The 17,594-nt window shown below is 51.5% G+C and overlaps 1 protein-coding gene across 2 annotated transcripts in view; it reads right to left on the bottom strand.

The window, feature by feature from the left end:
- Nucleotides 1-17,243, bottom strand: part of DPYSL3 (dihydropyrimidinase like 3) — a 52,518-nt gene extending 35,275 nt beyond the window's left edge. The window contains exon 1 of one of the 2 annotated variants that reach the window (XM_068959611.1): nucleotides 16,931-17,243. In XM_068959611.1, the coding sequence (XP_068815712.1) occupies nucleotides 16,931-17,230 (300 nt within the window). In that variant the 5' untranslated portion in view covers nucleotides 17,231-17,243. Of the gene's footprint in view, nucleotides 1-2,141; nucleotides 2,310-16,930 lie in introns of those variants that run through there. The other variant, XM_068959613.1, reaches the window with a different exon arrangement.
- Nucleotides 17,244-17,594: the final 351 nt, after the last annotated feature.

Genomic DNA, 17,594 nt, shown 5'->3' with positions numbered 1-17,594 from the left:
TCGAACTCACACTCTGGAGCTTGCATGAAGGGGGAGGAATTTGAAACTCAGCTGTGCACGTCGGAGGCACGAGAGGTCTGCCAGGAGGGAGCAGGAGGCATTCTCTATGTTGTATGAGGCAGGTAGGGGCAGTGACAAGTTTTCCACAGCAGAGCAACTCCACCGAGTTTTCTCCTGGCTAGAATATATTTTGGGGCTTTGGTAGTGGAAATGAGGGGAGAAATCAGCAGATGTATAGCAGGAAACAAACTAAACTTAATGTTTTCAAGGAACCATCATGTTAAAAGTACTGGGCATTACTGCTAATCCACTCCAACTGGATTACACATTTCTTGAGCAAAACGATCAATACTGATTTCAATCACCTGCCCAAACTGACATAAAGTTAGGTAATTATTCAAGCCAGAATTTATTTGTAGCCTTATTAAGGATTAGCAGAAGCCAGGGTAATTTTAGAACTGCATTCCTTTCTTTGTACTGTTCTGAGGCTACAGATTATGCCATCCACAAAATCCCTGCAAACCAGCACCAGGGCCTGTCTGAGATTATGCTTAATGGAACTTAATGAAGGCTTTGGAAGAGAAGAAATCCTTGGAAGAGACTGCCCTTGAGCATCAGGGGCCCAGAGCTATCCCAGCGTGCCCATGACAAATGCTGAGAAAAAGTCTCTTTAAAAACATCAATTTCCAACCTGTAGTTTGTTGACAACTAGAGGTTTGGCAGAATACCCCTAAGCTGTCCCCAAGAGGCAACAGACAAGAACAGGTCTACTACCAGTTTGCTTTAATCTACTACTCAAGATTCCCAATCTCCGCTGGAAATTTTTAAGGATCCAGAAACTGAAAACCACTGTTATGTTATATTAGGATGTATCATAATTTAGAGACAAAGGAATCCTCCTAATTTCTCAAACTTCTCACTTTGCCCTCCCTTCTTAAAGCTCGAGGTAATCTTACTCTACAGTTATAGATCACAGTAAGGAATTCACAGCAATTTTCTTCCCATTCAAGTGGCTGAAACACTGCACTGGCCAGAAAGGGAGAGAGGGTGGGAAGAGAGGTAGGTGGGGATGTTAACGCAGCATTCATCAAGGGCTTTTGCCAGCAGTTGCAGCCAAGAGGCTCAACGCTCAACAGACTTAGTGGTGACCAGATCCTCATTTCTCCAGAGTAAGTCCACCTCTGGATAGCCAGTGTTTGGAGGCACAGTGGGGGTGCAGCTCAGGAAAGCACGCCCTGCCCACACCGGGAGAGCTGTACTAGACAGAGGGGTCCAGACCACCACCAGGTGCCAGCTTTCCCAAGGGCATCTGCCTGCGACAGGGCTCATTCCCACAGACTGTAAGCAACAACTCCCTAGCAGATCAATTCAGTGCATACACAGCCATATAACTATGTTTTATCTGGAAAGGCCAGCCAGGCTTTACTTAGATTATCCTTAAAAGAAAAAAAAAAGAGAGAGAGAGAGAGAGGGAAAAAAAAAAGCACCTTGAATTTCCATGAATTACTTGGAGACAGGACTTCATATTCCAAAAACATCTAATCACAGCAAGACCTAATTCCTCTCTTCAAAAGTGGCCTAAACTCTTGGGCATGGATTTACCTAGGCGCCCAACTCCCTGTGGAAAATCAGCTCATAGCCTTAGGCCTAAATCCTTTAAGAATACAGCCTTCCTGAAAGCAAATCTGCCTTTGACTCCTAACTGTATCTCTCACTGCACACAAGGGGGTGTAATTTCCCACGCGAGGTGCTTTTACAAACGTCCCCTAAGGTTTCCAGTCAGAACAGGATCTCGAGGTGCCTGAGAGCTGAACAAAGCTCCACAGTGCAGAAGACTGACCTACCCTTGTATCAAAGCAGGAGAGTCTTGCACCCCCCAAAACAGCTCTTGCACCCCATGGCACTGGTGGAGGGAAGGCCTCTAGCGGACAAAGTACCACAGTTATTTTTTCCCTTTGCCAGAAACAAATGAGGGTGAAACCAAACATGACAAATGGAATAAGCTCCTATGTGCCTGTGAGCAACTGCTGCTTCAAGCCCACTTAATTCAATTACAGCCTGATCCTGCAGAGCAATGAATTGCTCTTGACTCAGGCTGACTCAGCAAGTGCTTTTCCTTTCCTAGGACTGGGTCCACTTACTGAACAAGGCCAAGAGCAGGAGCAGGAAGGGCAGCTGACACCCCTGAGGCCTCTGCGGTAGCTGGCCCCCGCTGTGCGGCAGGCTGCAGGAGTCTCTGGGCTGCTGAAGCCACTCGCTCGGCTTAGCGATCCTGCTAACTTCAGCAGCGCCTGTGGGTGAGAAGTTTCACCGGTGCCAGCTCTGGCGGATAACCGCCTCTCCCCGGCTCCTCCCTTCGAAAACATGACAGAAAGGAGGAGAGCACAGCAAATCAGGACGCATGCCTTGGTTTTATTATTGACTATGCATACTAACGATTCCCTGCCCCTCTCTCACTCTCCCCCAACAGCCCTCTGGCTTCTGCTCCCTGCCTGCCTTCCCCACTCAAGCCTTCCTTCTGCCGCTGCCAGCCCAGCGAACCTTGGAAGAGCCAGCCCAGCGAACCTTGGAAGAGCCAGCCCAGCGGGAAGACGAGAGCCGAGCAGGGAGCACCCACCGGCGCTCGCAGGGAGAGGCTCAGGCGAGCCGCTGCAGCCCCCGGGGCAGGCGGCCCCCTCCTCCTCCGGAGCCACCGCCGGCTCACCCGGTGCGGCAGGGGCTCCCGGCAGCCTGCCGCCGCGGGGATCGCGCCGAGCACAGCTCGGCGAAGGGGCTCTGCGCGCCGGCTGCGGGTCGAGCGCCGCCCGGGGCCAGTATAGAGGGCACAGCTCTCCCCAGGGCAGAGATAACCGGAAATACTCACAAATTGCTGCTTCCCAGGGCCATGGCGTTTAAAGCTGTTCCCCCTCATACCCCCCAGCAGCCCCCCGACCCTGCATTGAAGAACACAGCCTTTCTGGGGGACAGGGGGAAGGGAGGGAAGGGCTGGGGAAACGATGCCCCTCAGAGAGCTTTCACGCTCACTGCAGGAATTACATGAGGAAAAAGGGGGACAGGCCAGAAACACAACAGAGTAAAAAGCTGGCACTGGGTTTGCAGAACAGAAGAGTATGCGGCAACAAATATTTAATCTGCAAAGGGCTGAGTGGGGGGACAAGTGGTTAAAACTTGACTGCAGAAGTGGGACCCAAACTAAGGCAGCAATTCAGGGAAGAATAAGAAGCAGCAGAGCACGCCGCCAGATCCGCGGGGGAAAACGAGGGTGCTCGGGGAGACGTCCAATTCGCAGCGAGGAGACGCGCTCCTCTCTGCCCGGCAGGGATGCCCTGCGCCCGTGAGCAGGCGCCAGGCACGGATGCTTCTGCCACAGGATGTCAGCCGCGAGCTGGGCCAGCCCGCCTCAGCGGCCCGAGCCTGCCAGCCCCAGGGCCAGCGCCGGCCCCTTCCACCACCCTCTCTCTCCCCGACGCCAGAAGGCAAGGGCTGCCCAGCACAAGCAGTGCAACGGCGGCAGTGGGTGCTCAGGCCCTCCATGGGGAGTCAGCCACCCACAGCCCAGCCTGGCTGGGGACAAGTGCTGCCTCCTGCCCAACATGAGGACCACAGTCCCATGACACACCTTCTCCACCCTCCAGCATGGGAAGCCCGGGCCCTGCAGCCTCCTCACAGAAAGGCGATACAGCTCGATTTATGCTGAGCGTGGGGAGCATTCACCAGCAACACTAAACAAGGAGGCTCTCAGCTAAATGGCTGGTGATCCAGGGCATGAAACAAATGCTTAAAAACAGCTCCCAGTCTACAGCTGTGACTTGAAGGCCCTGCTGCAGGCTGCAGTGCTGTCACAGCAAAAAGCCCATGCAGAAAAGAAGCTCTGCAAGGATACGAGGCCTTGCTGATCTCGCAGGGCTGTGCAGCCTAGCTGCATGCCCTGGCAGAGATACAGTAATATTGCTGGCCAGGGGACTGCTAGGAGCCAAGAGGCACCACTCCTCTAATTGGCAAAGGCCAGGAGAGCCAGAGCTCCCTTCCTGCACAGGTGGCTCCAGCACCGAAGGTGCCCCCGGCTGTGGCTGGCTATAGCCGGCAGGCTCTTGCAGCTCCCTGCACGCGCCACCAAGAAACTTGAGATCCCAGAGAAAACCAGATGTTGGAAACCACCAATGGACCCAAACCTCAATCACGAGCAGATCCAAACTTCTGCCGCATGGCAGGTGAACGCAGCTGTGACGGTGACACAGGAAGGGACGGCGCTGTGGCATGGCGTTTCTCCCAGTACGTGACCAGAGCACGTGCTGCATCCGATGGTGCTAGTTCAGTCCCCTCGGCCTCTCTCCCCACTCCCTCATAAATCACTCTGGCATGACTGGCAAGTTTGAGCCAAATTCAGGTCCTTCCTCACTTCTTGAACATGTATGTTGAGAAACAGGATTTTCATTAGGTTCAGTTATTTCACTGTGATGTGATAGGTGCAATATGTTTTTTCCTTTCTCCACTTGTGTTCTATGAAGCCCTGTTGTGCAGTGTGAACTCACTTTATCTCTTCCTAGCAAAAAATCTAAGACTGGCATCATTCTGCTTCCCCTTCTCTGCTTTCTGGTTACTGCATCCTTACAGATACTCAAGCTAAATTTTCAAGTTTTAGTCTGCAACCAGGAGAACTAGGAGCTGAATGGAGGCTTAGGGGAAGATTTTTTTATTTGCTTTTTAAAAATGAAAGCCAAGTGCAACAAATGAAATTTTAAGACAACTATGAAGAAAAACTTTCTAAATTCTGTAGTATGAGGCACAAGAACATGTTTGTCCGCAACAGGCCTAGCGATTCCTTAAAGCTTTCCCTACAGCTCTAGCCCCTGGGCTGTCTGGCAGTCACAGAAACAAGAGCAAAGTAGGATGTTCTTAGTGATCACAGCTGCTGCAAAACAAAGAGAGCAGAGCATGCCTTACTCGTTTGTAAATCTCATTTTTTTTTAACCAATTTCAATATTCTTGAGGCCTGGCACACATCAGCAGGGCTGGAGACATAGGCACACACGGCAAACTGACAATGCCATCCTTCTCACTGCCGCATTTTATGATACAACCCGACACATCCTGCAGTCTCCACAGCAATGCCTGCAGGCACACCAGCACCTGAGATGGGACAGTGAAGTATCTGAATACTGCAGTATCTGCTGTAACGGGGTCGACGGTGCACATCACGCGGGACGGCCCACAGGGCTCGCCCACCAGGGATGCTTCTTCCTGCTGTGACCCTGGCAAGACCTGGGCCCCTCCCCTCCTGCTATACTGCACCTGGGCCAAGGCAGACCACTCACCACTAACGCTCGTCTTTGGCAAAACACTAGAGCCAAACCCAAAGGGAGATCACTTCTATTTCGCACTTAACTCCCTCCACAGAGGGAACTTTGGCTCAGTAAGAGCATCTGGATTTCCACTGCAATGACTCAATTCCCTCACCGTGCGGAAGGGCCAGCACAAGTTCATGAGTAGACACCTATCTCGTTTCCTCTTACATGCACAGCAATGAACAGAGAGAGCATCTGAGCTCTCTGCTCAGCACCATTTCTTTCTCCCTCCCAGATGAATGCAAACACAGGTTATTTGGATCCAAATCCGCTTGCTGTAAAATGAAACTCAGCTATTCCCAGCAGAGATGAGAAAGATGCTGCTGGCCGTGACTTGCAGCCATTAGCCAGGCCAGCCAAACAAGCCAATTGCTCCAGTTATATTTTCCATCTTCTCAGCCCTGTCTCCAGGAAGGCAGCCGGCATGTTTGTTTTTTGTTTCTTCCTCCCATTTTCTCCATCCAACCATAGCAACTGTTCCCTGGCGGAAGAAGTTTAACGTATTCCCTCATCCTCCTCTTGGCAGAGGTAACAACAGAAATGCAGCCCTGGCTGGCTTCTGTGGTGGCTGTCCTGGGTACTGCGGCTGACCGTCCAGTGGCAAGCTGTGCACCCACCCAGACCACCTCTGGGGCAGGCCACACACCCTGCCTAGGCCATGAGTTAAATGACTTCTCTGGGTCTCGCGCTGCTTGTTCTCATCATCAAACCTCCTTGCTTTGATGCCATTTGTAACGACAAGGCACACTGACTCAGCAGAGGCAGGAAGGGAAAGAAAGGGTAGATGGCAAGCAGTGCAGGAGAGGGAGGAGTTCAGGTTTGGAGAGGCAATAGTAAAGCTGTTCTGTGGATCCTGGATATAAATAGCGGCATCTCAAGTACCCGGGGATATGAACTAGTGACTTCTGTCTATAGGCTATTTTCTTTAGTCTTAACAGTTAAAGATACATTCAGTCAGATTAGAAACTAGCCGATCCCATTGCTGTGTTTTTTGATTCCAAAACCAACCAGAAGCACTGCGTACCTCTGGTACGTTTTAATTCCACTCTATAAGGAGTTGAGGCGTCCTGGGCAACGCACTTAAGATTTCATTCTCCAATAACACCACTGACTTTATTTTGATAATTCCTGTGCTTAAGAACTCCAGTATGCCTGAGAATGACAGCAGGCTCTCAGAGCATGTTTCCACATGCTGCATTTCTCCTTTATTCTCCTCCTCCCATGTTCTTGCAACTCCCAAACAGATCTTCTTGTTTCCGCCTCACGTGGCTATGACATCTCCTGAGCAGAATTCACTCCGTCTTGATCCAGCTGGCCACTGGTATGGTTGACACCAGTAAAAAGTTTGCCCCACTAACTCCCATCAATAGCTGTATTGATCAGATCAATACTCTGACCTTTTAATCACCTTTGCTGATCTCCTTACATAACTGGCCCATTCACCACTGTTTCTTTGGAACTGAAGTGAAGATTCATCCTGCACATATTGGACTCAGGACAATGCCTCTCCCTTCCTGGAACCTCAGCTCACACCCTTCTCTCCACAACACGGATGGGTGAATGCTCAGATACTCAACTCTCCCTCTCACCAGAGCTGTTACGGAGTTAGTGTTTGCTAAGAATTCTGTATCCGCATTTTGGATTATTTTTCCCAGTTCTCTTTGCTTGCACTTTTCCAGGTTGAATCTCATTTTGTCACTTCCAGCTCGTATCTCTGAGTCCTCAAGACCTCTTCAGTATCATCGCTCCCCAAAGCTGACAGTCATAATATCACTGTTATCTGAAAATGGCATTAACATGCTGTGTATCTCCCTTCCAGATCATTAATAATGCTTCAGGAGAGAGCTGTTTCTAATGCAGATGCATACAGCTTCCCACTAGACAACTCATATGCCCTCCCTTTAAGGCCCACACATTTTCATATGAAACTGCATCATTAACTTCCTAGTTCATTTTTAAGTTCATGCCTCAGTGTTTGTGCCCAAGCTGATAGGTTACAAAGAGGATTAGACCATTTCAAAGTCAACTCCCTTCACAAAAGGGAGAACGACTTTCTTCTGGACTGAACTGATCCACCCTTCCAGTGTGGAGGGGGATGGAGGCTGGCCAGCAGCCTCACCTAGTGGGCATGCAGGACTGTGAGCATAATCTTCCTGCAAAGGCAAGAAAGACTGAAAGAGGCCACTGAAACTCTTGCACACTTCGCCATAGGGAAGACTGACATGAGGCAGATAAGGAGGGAATCATTTCGGAACTGGCCTTGCACAAGAAGAGAACAGCAGTCACTACTAAGTGAAATTAAAAAAAAATCCAAGCTACAGCCTACGATTTCCTCTTAACCTTTTGGAATATTTGTGTCTTGAAAGCTCCCTCTCTGCTGGCAAGATAACATGTTAGGAAACGAAAGTCCCCAAAAGCCCAATCCACACTGCCAGTGAGACGCTTAATGTTTGCCAGAGACAAATGTCCTCCCACCTTGTGGATAAGCAGAGTTGGGATTGTTCTGTCTTGTTGGAGACATTGACATCTTAGATAAAAAAAGGAAAAGGAAAATATTACTTTGGATAGAGTAAACTATTTTGCTGTGGCCAAACCAGAACGTTTCAAAACGTACTAAAGTTTGCATTTAACACTTTCACTTGTATTCATAAAACATGCTTAAAGGAATTTCTAACACAATAAAGACTCTTCAAAATGAAAAAGCAGTAGGGTTTGCTTTGAAAAAATCTCAAAATGTTTAGCTACATTTCAGAATTTTTTCACCATTTTCCCTCTTTCCTAAAATGGGCATTTCAAGGAAATTCACATGAATTTGCAAGAACAAGAAAAAATATCCATGTGACTGGATCTACAATTTGACTCCCAAAATATTTTGATCAATTAGATGTTGCCTGCCAGGATGCTCCCCAGTGACCACTCCATGATGATGCTGACCATGTATTGTTGGAACGTCCTGATGCCTATTTAAGTAACCACCCACCTGCCCCAGATTCCAGCAGCAAATTTGGCTGCAAACGGCCACCACTGGAACAGAAAGCCACCGAGACATAAGAACTACCCCTCACACAGGGGAATGTGCTGTGCAGCTTTCTGCAAACTGCCTTGTTTCAGCAAATGCAAAAATGACAGAGGGGACACAGACCTGTCACATCAGAATACGTCCAGCCCTCTCCTACTGGTGGCTCTCCCTTTGCCCTCTTCCATCTCTTTCCCCTGCTCCCAGCAAGACAAAAGCCTGGCGTTGTTGAAGTGATGGGGTTGCTGCATTAAGAAGCTCTATGTTTCTTCCAGCTTCTGATTCAAAGACCCAGACTAGGAATCCCAGAAGAGGCTGTAGGAAGCCACCCTTCTGAAAGGACTTTTTGAAGACCTTCAGCCACATGGGCACAGTGACTAAGCGTGCTTTATTTCATACCCACACCACCTTGTTCTTGAAGGGCTCTGGCTGTTCTATCCACTAGGTGTCAGTCACAGGGCTGACCGCAAAGGTGGAAGGGATAGACAGACCAGAACGCAGGTAAACACAGTGTGCTATAAAGCAGAGGGTGCAGCTAACGTCCCCTCTCTTCCCTCCCGCCCAGTTCCCAATGCTGGTCCCACAAGCTCCCAAGCAGGTTCAGCAGAGGGTGAATCTGGCCTTTGGCTCAGGTTCAGGGCATCTCCTGCAGAGCAGCATTGGGGCAGCCAGGGGAACGGACCAGTAGAGTGGTCTCACTAAGAGCCTGGCTAGCTGATTCAGTGAAGAGAGGCCAACTCTGCATGCATCTGCTCTTCTGAAGAATGACCTCATCTCACATATCAGGAATCTTAAATAGGGTGGGAGCTGGCTCTTGAAGAAACATTGTAGATTTCCAGATGGCTGGTCAACACCCTCCTGCCTGGGGTGCACTCCAGCCCACTAGCTGCATCTCATCTGATGCACGCAGCAAGCTCCAGCAAACGGAGACCAGATAGCTTCCTGGTTATCTCTTTGTACTTGCATCTGGTATTTTCCTGCTTTGGGTTTCATGGAACTTTTCCATTTCTATTTCCTGCCTGCTCCTTCTTAATTCAAACTGCTGATGTTTTTTTCTGGGAAAACCTAGCTTGCAGTTCTGTTTCTGCTTTTACAGTAATAAACATCCTGCTTTAAATATCATGCTTGCTGCTACTTCTGTGAGAAGAGGAGGAGGGCAGGAGTAGGACGTGGTAGGCCCCCTTCAACCCTTCTCCTGGCCTGTTCGGGGCCACCACCCCACGCTGCATTCTTAGAGTTTTAACTAAGCCATATTCTGCATGTTTTAACTGATCTCCACGACACCTGCAGGAGGAGGTCTCATCCAGCGCACACACAGCCAGGCCCAGACCGTCGCGGCTGTTACAGCCGGGCGCTCGGTCAGTGACTGCCTGCAGCAACCAGCTCTGAGCCCTGGCAAAGGAGGAGAAGACGCTGGCCCAGGCGTGCAGCCAGGCCACACTCGCACCACGGGGCCAGCCCAGGGCAGTCCCGGCCAGGGGCTGCCCTATGGAGAGCAGCAGGGCAGGTGGGGATGGTGCTGGGACTGCAGCCACAGCACCACGGGGAACACCCCAGCAGGTACCGGAAGAGCCCAGCCCAGCTCTGCCTGTGCCCTGCTCATCTGTCCAGGCCAGTGAAACAGACCGTGAGTCATTTTTATGCAGGAAAGGTCTTAGGATCTATCATGAGCACAAATGCTTGGGAATTAGGCCTGCGTTTTGCATCTCACCCTAAAGCCAGCAGGCTCCTTGTATCATGCTGGGCTTCATCATCCAGAGCCACTTCAGAAGAGCGAGCAGAGCTACCGAATCACTGAAGACACATCCTATTGTAGGTGTTCTTGTTGCATCTCCCACCTAAGTACCACACTAGTCCACTGCAGGTCTCTGGTCAAGAGAGAAACAATTCCAACTATTCTGGAAGCTACTCATGAAAACAGACTTTTCCTGATGCAGCATCAGGCAATATTACACACGCGTGTCTTACTGTGCTTTCCATCAACCTCAAAAACAATATGCAGTTTTAAAACAAGGGTCGCCTCTTTTACCTACAGGAATGAGCTATTTTTTCCACTGTCCTCACCCTCTGAGATCGTGGTGTCAAATATTTCACGATCAGTTTCAGCTGACCTAAGTCCATACAGCTGCTGAGCAGAGCAATCTTTGCCTCTTCCAACCTCAGGCTGCATGTCTCTACTCTCTCCCTCCTGTCAGCAACAATACATACAGTAGGGAAGGGTAAGCCAGATACAACTTTTTTGACAGGGTTACCTTTCCTCTTGTTCCAGCTGAAAATTATTTGCTTCAAGAAGGCTGAGAACAGGCTGAATCAATGTAGGACTGAGCGATCAACCAATCCATCTTTTTTACACTTGACTACAAAACTATGTTTCTTTCCTTAATAAAAGTTCTATAAAGACCTCAGTTCTTCCATGAACAGTCTGACGTTTTCAGGAATACACCACCCAGTACAACAGTCAGTGTTCTTCCAAAGCCTCAGCTGTGTGAGTTCAGTGTGCTGCCCCAGTGCCCTGTGGATGCTCTGGTTAGATGCTCCAGGTGCCCATGTGTCCTGATCAGTTCCCTGCTCAGACTGCATCTCCACACCTTCTGGGTCAGCTGGTTTGCACAGGGCTGAGGACCTACAGCTAAGGATGTGGACAGAAGGAAGACAAGGACCATCTCCACAAGGATAAATCACTTAAAGGATTTCAGTGATAAATCCAGCTATTTCAGTATTAGGATGCGTTTTTTAGTAAAACTAAAGCTTTCTGCAGCAAGGAGGAACTCCAGCTGAGACCCCAAATTCTTCAGAAAACTAACCCTAAATGAGCAACTCCCAGGAAGTCCAATATCTGCGTCTTTTTACACATGGCAGATGGTTTATCACACTTCATAGTTTTGCATAACTGCTGGCAAGTATCTACATCCTAGCATGAACAGCCAAAATGTTGACTACTTACTGTTGTGCATCAGATATTAGATTTATCTAAAAAAACAAAAACGTGCAGGATCTTTTCAACAAAAATCAGTGTATTTAGCATGATACTCCATGAATTATAACATAGGTTTCACTGTTGCATCTGTATCGCACAAACTAGCCCAGTGGCCTGGGTTTGCTCCCATTGTCTGTAGTAATCCCGGAAGTAACATAACTCAAAATCCTTCCGTTAAAAAAAAATGCAAAACCAAAGCAAATCCCCTTCCTCAGCTCTCTCTGTGTGGGGTTATACTGAGGTTATGATTTAACACTATCAAAGTGCTTTATGATTCCTTGTATAGATGCAAGATATTAAACTGTGCTGAAAGGCAGTGCACAACTGCAATTGTTAGATCATGCCAAGTTCGCTGGTAAGGAAAAGACTGCTGTTGGCTTGCTGTTTCTGCTATAAACCACTGGCAATGGAAATACAAAAGCTGAAGACTGAAGTTGTAAAAAATTTCATGAGTGTCAGAAAGAGGGGAAAAAAAAAAAAGAGTGAACAGAGTTAGTTCAAGCTTCCTTCTCTAACCCAGCCTTATAAGTCATTCTGGGATTTATCATACACTAGATCTGTATGGTATCCCAGAGTTGGATGTTGGAGGGGCCCATGCGATGCTGGCTATCTCCAGGGAAAAGCAAATGACTGGCATCAACGGGTTTTCTGAAGGGGAGGGACCCCAGGCCCTTTTTAGCTTAGTGGGCGTTCGCCCAACACCACTGGCTTCTGCTGGAGGGTGGGAGCCTTCTCCCATGCAGCCTCGCTGACAGAGTTGCCTCAGCCTGTGGTGAAGTTGTAATCCCATGTTTGTGGGACTACAGCCAGTTGCCTTGGAAATGACGACTTCACTACAGAACCATGCAGCAGGATGGGACAAAAAGTCTGAGGATAAGTTTAACAGGCCAAGTGTTTCTGGTCTGTTTTGTTGAACAAAGGGATGAGAAACCAAGGAATCTATATGGCTGAGCAGCAAGAAGGTACATGGAAGAGGCTACTATACCATTCTGTTTCATCATCTTCACTAGACAGAGAGCACTGAGGAGTCCCTTTACCTTATAAAGCTCACTTTTTCTCTTCTTAAAACCACCTTGCCTCCACAGGTGCCCAGCTGAAGGCAAGCAGTGAAGTGTTGTGCTATCTATTTATAAATTCTTAGTCCTTACCACAGGGGTTCAGAGGGTGTTGCATAGGAGATGCAGAGAAACACTCTTTCACTTCAGTATAGTAAAATAAGTGACATAATCCACTCTGGTTAGACAAAAAGTATGGCAGTGCTTAAGAAAAACCTTAGAAAAATTCAGAAGGGTGTAGTCCACGTAGGCTACTATTTATAGAAACCTGCACTGAACTGAACTGTGCTCGCCAAACAAGGTCTTTACGAATACTTTAGTTAGCAGAATCATGCCCCTAACAGTGTTCATCCAAATCTCAAGTGCTCTGCAATGGTAACCCTTGAGGTAGATCCTTGTACCAAGCAAAGTGGCCTCCTGGTTTTACCAGAGAAAAAGCACTTCTCTTCCTTGGAGTAGTCCTGCACTGGAACCAGGTAGCTGGGATGAATCTAGAAAGCTCATTTTTCCTCATAGGTACACACCAGCTTCCACAGCCAAGAGCATATCTAAGTCACCTCTGACTCTCTAGCCTGAGCGACCAGTTACCTTTCTTATCCCCAAATCAACTGGTAAAGCTCAAACTCACATCGATGAAGGAAAGGCAAGACACCTAACTGCTCTTAAACACACACTTGTAGCAGAATAACAGTATCGTTTCACTGTGGCTGAATCCACTGCTTCGTTTTTGTACTTGTAGTAGACTCTGTAATAAAGCGAGATTGAAACATCTACCTAGGCCTGTATTATACATATACACACAACAGGTTGTATGGCATGACACGTTATCACAGGGCATTAGATATTGCAATTGTCTTCCTGCAGAAATAGCGATGCTTTAATTTTAATTAATGCTATTACAAAAAAATGTGTGTTGGTGTCTTGTATTTCCAATAATCTGATCACTGCAAAATTAGGGGATGCAATTCTGTCTGCTGTGTATAGGATTAAGAACTGACAAGTCTTTTACTCTCAGCTTTCCCAATAAATAGTTGCGTGGCCAAGGGTAGATCACTTAACCTCTCTCTCTGTCTGTTTCTTAATCTGTAAAATTATTCAGAGAAGTTCAATCTGTCTTGACAAAGGAGCCCTTGTGCACTCCGAGTCTGCAAAGGGCTCAACACAGCAAACTCTTTGTGGTGGTAGACACTCACACTAACCTGCCGCAGCGCGGCTCAGTATGCCAGATTGGCATTTCCTGTCAGGCCTGTTGTACTCTGGGACCCTTCTCAACATCAAAGTTGTAGCACTAAGTCATATGATTTGTCCTAATCGTGCAGGCACAGAACATTCATACATGAAGCTTCTCGCCTTCTTAGACAAGAACTGCAGATAAAAAGGGGATGGTTGCCAATGCCTGTCAGATGGAAGGCCTGAGAGGAAGAAATCTCAGAGTCGGAATCACTGGGAAGAGAGGAGTTGTTGAAGGAAAACCTCAGCTACAAAACCCTGAAGACAAGGGTCTAGACAAGACCTTAACAAGGAACGAGACTGTTTTGAATTTTTGGTACTGCTAATAAAGAAGAGCCCAGAGCAAAGTCTGCAGACAGACTGTCTCAGTTTCTGTTTCTTCTCCAACAAGCAGGAGCAAATATTGATAATGCAGTGGTCAGTTCTGCAGCTGCAATTCAAACCATATGGCCAAGGCTGGTATTCATAGGAATAATGTTAATTTTGTTCCCAACTCTCTAAAATGGCCTGCAAAAGGTGCAAGGCTCAAGAACAGGAACCAAATATTGTGCCAACAAGGAACCAAAAAGCAGAGACTGAAGGAGTAAGAGTTGTCCAGCTGGAAGTTCCTACAGAGAATAGGAGACCTTGAAGAAAGCCTGATGGGTTTCATACAAATTAGGACAGCCCAAGTCATTAGGGCCTCTGCACTGCACTGCTTCTGCCCCCATCAGGCTCTAACTTGTGAGGTTAGTCCTCCAGAACATAAATGTCTTCAGTTCATCAAGGTTAGTAATCTGGACATGAACTGGGGCATATGCAGAACCCTTAGACAACTACATACCTTCTTCAGGCTAAACTGCAGACTAGCTATTTACCTTAAGCGATTTTTGCTTCCGTTTTTAAAAATGTGCTTTATTTGTTTGCCCCATTCGCCCTTGAAACCAACGCCTGTAAGACTACTAAAAAGTTCAGCCCCAAATAAACTCACTGACCAACAGGCCAGCGAATGGCCTCACTTGCCTCATCTGCAAACAAGCAGTAAGCCCACCAAAACGCAAACTGAAGGACTTACTCAGTACTGTTAACTTAATGCACTTCCTGCCAAAGTCACGCTGGCATAAACGGGATCAGAACCAAAAACGCAAGCAATCTCAACTGCTGACAGACGAATCTACACTGCTGAGCAGGACAGAATATCTTTTTAATAGTTCTGAGTTTAGTATAACTTTAGAAACTTTGTGCCTGATGCTGCCTTCGGTGATGCCACTTCCAGATCCATGTGAATCACCAGCTTCGGCTATAGTACTTCTGATTTGTGCCAAAGCAGGATCAGAACCAGTCTGTTTTGGAGTAGCAACTCCAAAACCCCTTTTTAGAGGGAGAAAAGCATAGGGGAAACAAGACGTCCTTTCATAAAAGTATAAAAGGGCCAACTGTAGCAAAAAAGAGTCAGCTATTCTGACACGCACCTTTACCATTCTTGGTAACGCAGAACAGATACTCTGCTTCTAGTTCCAAGAATTGCTGACATCCCATTTTGCAGGCAGGAGCTCTGTGTACTACAAGATGACAGGAAGGCCTTCTTTCCCCTTCTTTCCTTCCATTAAAGAAACACAGGAGGACACTGTAGATCCTCCTCCTGGTTAACCAGAGCTAGCATGAAAAAACCCACAGCCTGAACTCCAGCTGCAGTCTGCACAGTCTGCAGTTCTGAGCAATAGACTTCCACTGCAAGTTATTATTTATCACAACGACGGGTGGCAATTACACGCTCCTCATCTGTCTTTGCAAGCGAGGCCCAAACGGGAACAAACCTCCGAGACGCAACAACATTTGTCCACTGCCAAATCTTAACTCCTGGCCAAGAGCATTGCCCTGAGCCCGAGCCCCCCTGCAGCCAGAGCGCAGCGGCTGGATGGGGAGAGCTCGCCCAGGGGTCCCTCATGCGGGAGGGCAGGAGCGCCCCAGCCCGCTCTGCTTGGGACGGCGGGACAGGGCACAGAGACACCGTGGGCCCCATGGACCCCGCCGCGCTCCTCACCGCGGGCCCCGCCATGGACCCCGTGGACCCAGCCGCGCTCCCCACCACGGACCCCGTGGACCCAGCCGTGCTCCCCACCGCGCTCCCCACCGCGGACCCCACCGCACTGCCTGCCACCCCAGCCCGCAGCAGAGGCGGACCCCGTCCCACGGGGAGCGGAACGGCACCAGGACACCTGGCCCATAATGCACGCACGCACCCACAGCCACCCCTGCTCGCCCCAGCACCCGCACACTCCCCTCCCGCGCCCGCACGCACACCCGCACCCCCGCGCACGCCACCCAGCGTTCCCAAGCCCACTCAGGCGCGCGGTCGCGCACTCGCACACGCACACTTGCCCCTGTGCTGTCCCACACGCCCCTCACCCCAGCTCACACTCACCCTCACACACCCCCACTCACACTCACCCCACCCCACCTTCATCCCCACTCATATTTGCCCCTCACGCTCGCTCCCTCACTCACACTCACCCCCTCGCACCTGGCCCCTCACCCCCTCGCGCTCGCACTCACACTCGGCCCCTCACGCTCGCACTTGGCCGCTCGCACTTGCACTCAGCCCCTCACGCTCGCACTCAGCCCCTCACGCTCGCACTCAGCCCCTCACGCTCGCACTCACACTCAGCCCCTCACGCTCAGCCCCTCACGCTCGCGCTCACACTCAGCCCCTCACGCTCGCGCTCGGCCCCTCGCGCTCGCGCTCGGCCCCTCGCGCTCGGCCCCTCGCGCTCGGCCCCTCGCGCTCGCACTCACACTCGCACTCGGCCCCTCACGCTCGGCCCCTCACGCTCGGCCCCTCACGCTCGGCCCCTCACGCTCACGCTCAGCCCCTCGCGCTCAGCCCCTCGCGCTCAGCCCCTCGCGCTCAGCCCCTCGCGCTCAGCCCCTCACGCTCGCACTCACACTCGCACTCAGCCCCTCACGCTCGGCCCCTCACGCTCGGCCCCTCACGCTCGGCCCCTCACGCTCGCACTCGGCCCCTCACGCTCAGCCCCTCACGCTCACACTCACACTCGCACTCAGCCCCTCACGCTCGGCCCCTCGCGCTCGCACTCAGCCCCTCACGCTCAGCCCCTCACGCTCAGCCCCTCACGCTCACGCTCACCCCCTCACGCTCACGCTCACCCCCTCACGCTCACCCCCTCACGCTCACCCCCTCACGCTCACCCCCTCACGCTCACCCCCTCACGCTCACGCTCAGCCCCTCACGCTCACGCTCAGCCCCTCACGCTCAGCCCCTCGCGCTCGCGCTCGGCCCCTCGCGCCCGGCCCGGCCCGGCGGTACCTGGCGGTCGCCGGGGCCCCGGCTCTGGAGCGGCTCCTCGGCGGCGGCGGCGTCGTCGCGGGGCTGGGCGGCGGGCTGGGGGCCGGGGCCGGGGTCGGGGCCGGGCTGGGGGCCGGGGCCGGGCGGCGGGGCGCGGCGCTGCCCCACGCGCAGCGCCCCGAAGTCCAGCGTCTTGCTCTCGAAGGCGCCCTCGACGCTGCAGAAGAGCCCGCCGCGCTTCTGCCGGGGCGCCGCCGCCGTCCCCGGCCGCGCCAGGTACACGGGCAGCTCCTCGCCGCCGCGCCGCCCGCCCGCCGCCATCCCGCCGCCCGCGCCCGCTCCCGCCGCCCGCGCCGGGGGCCGCGACGGGCCGCGACGGGACGGGCCGGGGCCGCGGGGCGGCGCCAGCCAGGGGGCCGGGGGCGCCGGCCGGGGCGGGGCGGGGGGCGGAGCCGGCCCAGGCGGGCGGGGCGGGGCGTGGTGCTTGGGGCGGCGGGGCGGGGCGGGGGGCGGAGCCGGACGGGGGCGGGCGGGGCGGGGGCAGGGGGCTCGGGACGGGGGCGGAGCCGGCCGTTGCGGGGGGCTCGGGACGGGGGCGGAGCCGGGCGGGACGGGGGCGGAGCCGGCCGTTGCGGAGGGCTCGGGACGGGGGCGGAGCCGAGCGGGACGGGGGCGGAGCCGGGCG

The sequence above is a fragment of the Struthio camelus genome, chromosome 13, assembly GCF_040807025.1.
Source record: "Struthio camelus isolate bStrCam1 chromosome 13, bStrCam1.hap1, whole genome shotgun sequence".
NCBI classification, from domain to species: Eukaryota; Metazoa; Chordata; class Aves; order Struthioniformes; family Struthionidae; genus Struthio; species Struthio camelus.
This window is presented reverse-complemented; position numbering and strand designations above follow the sequence as displayed.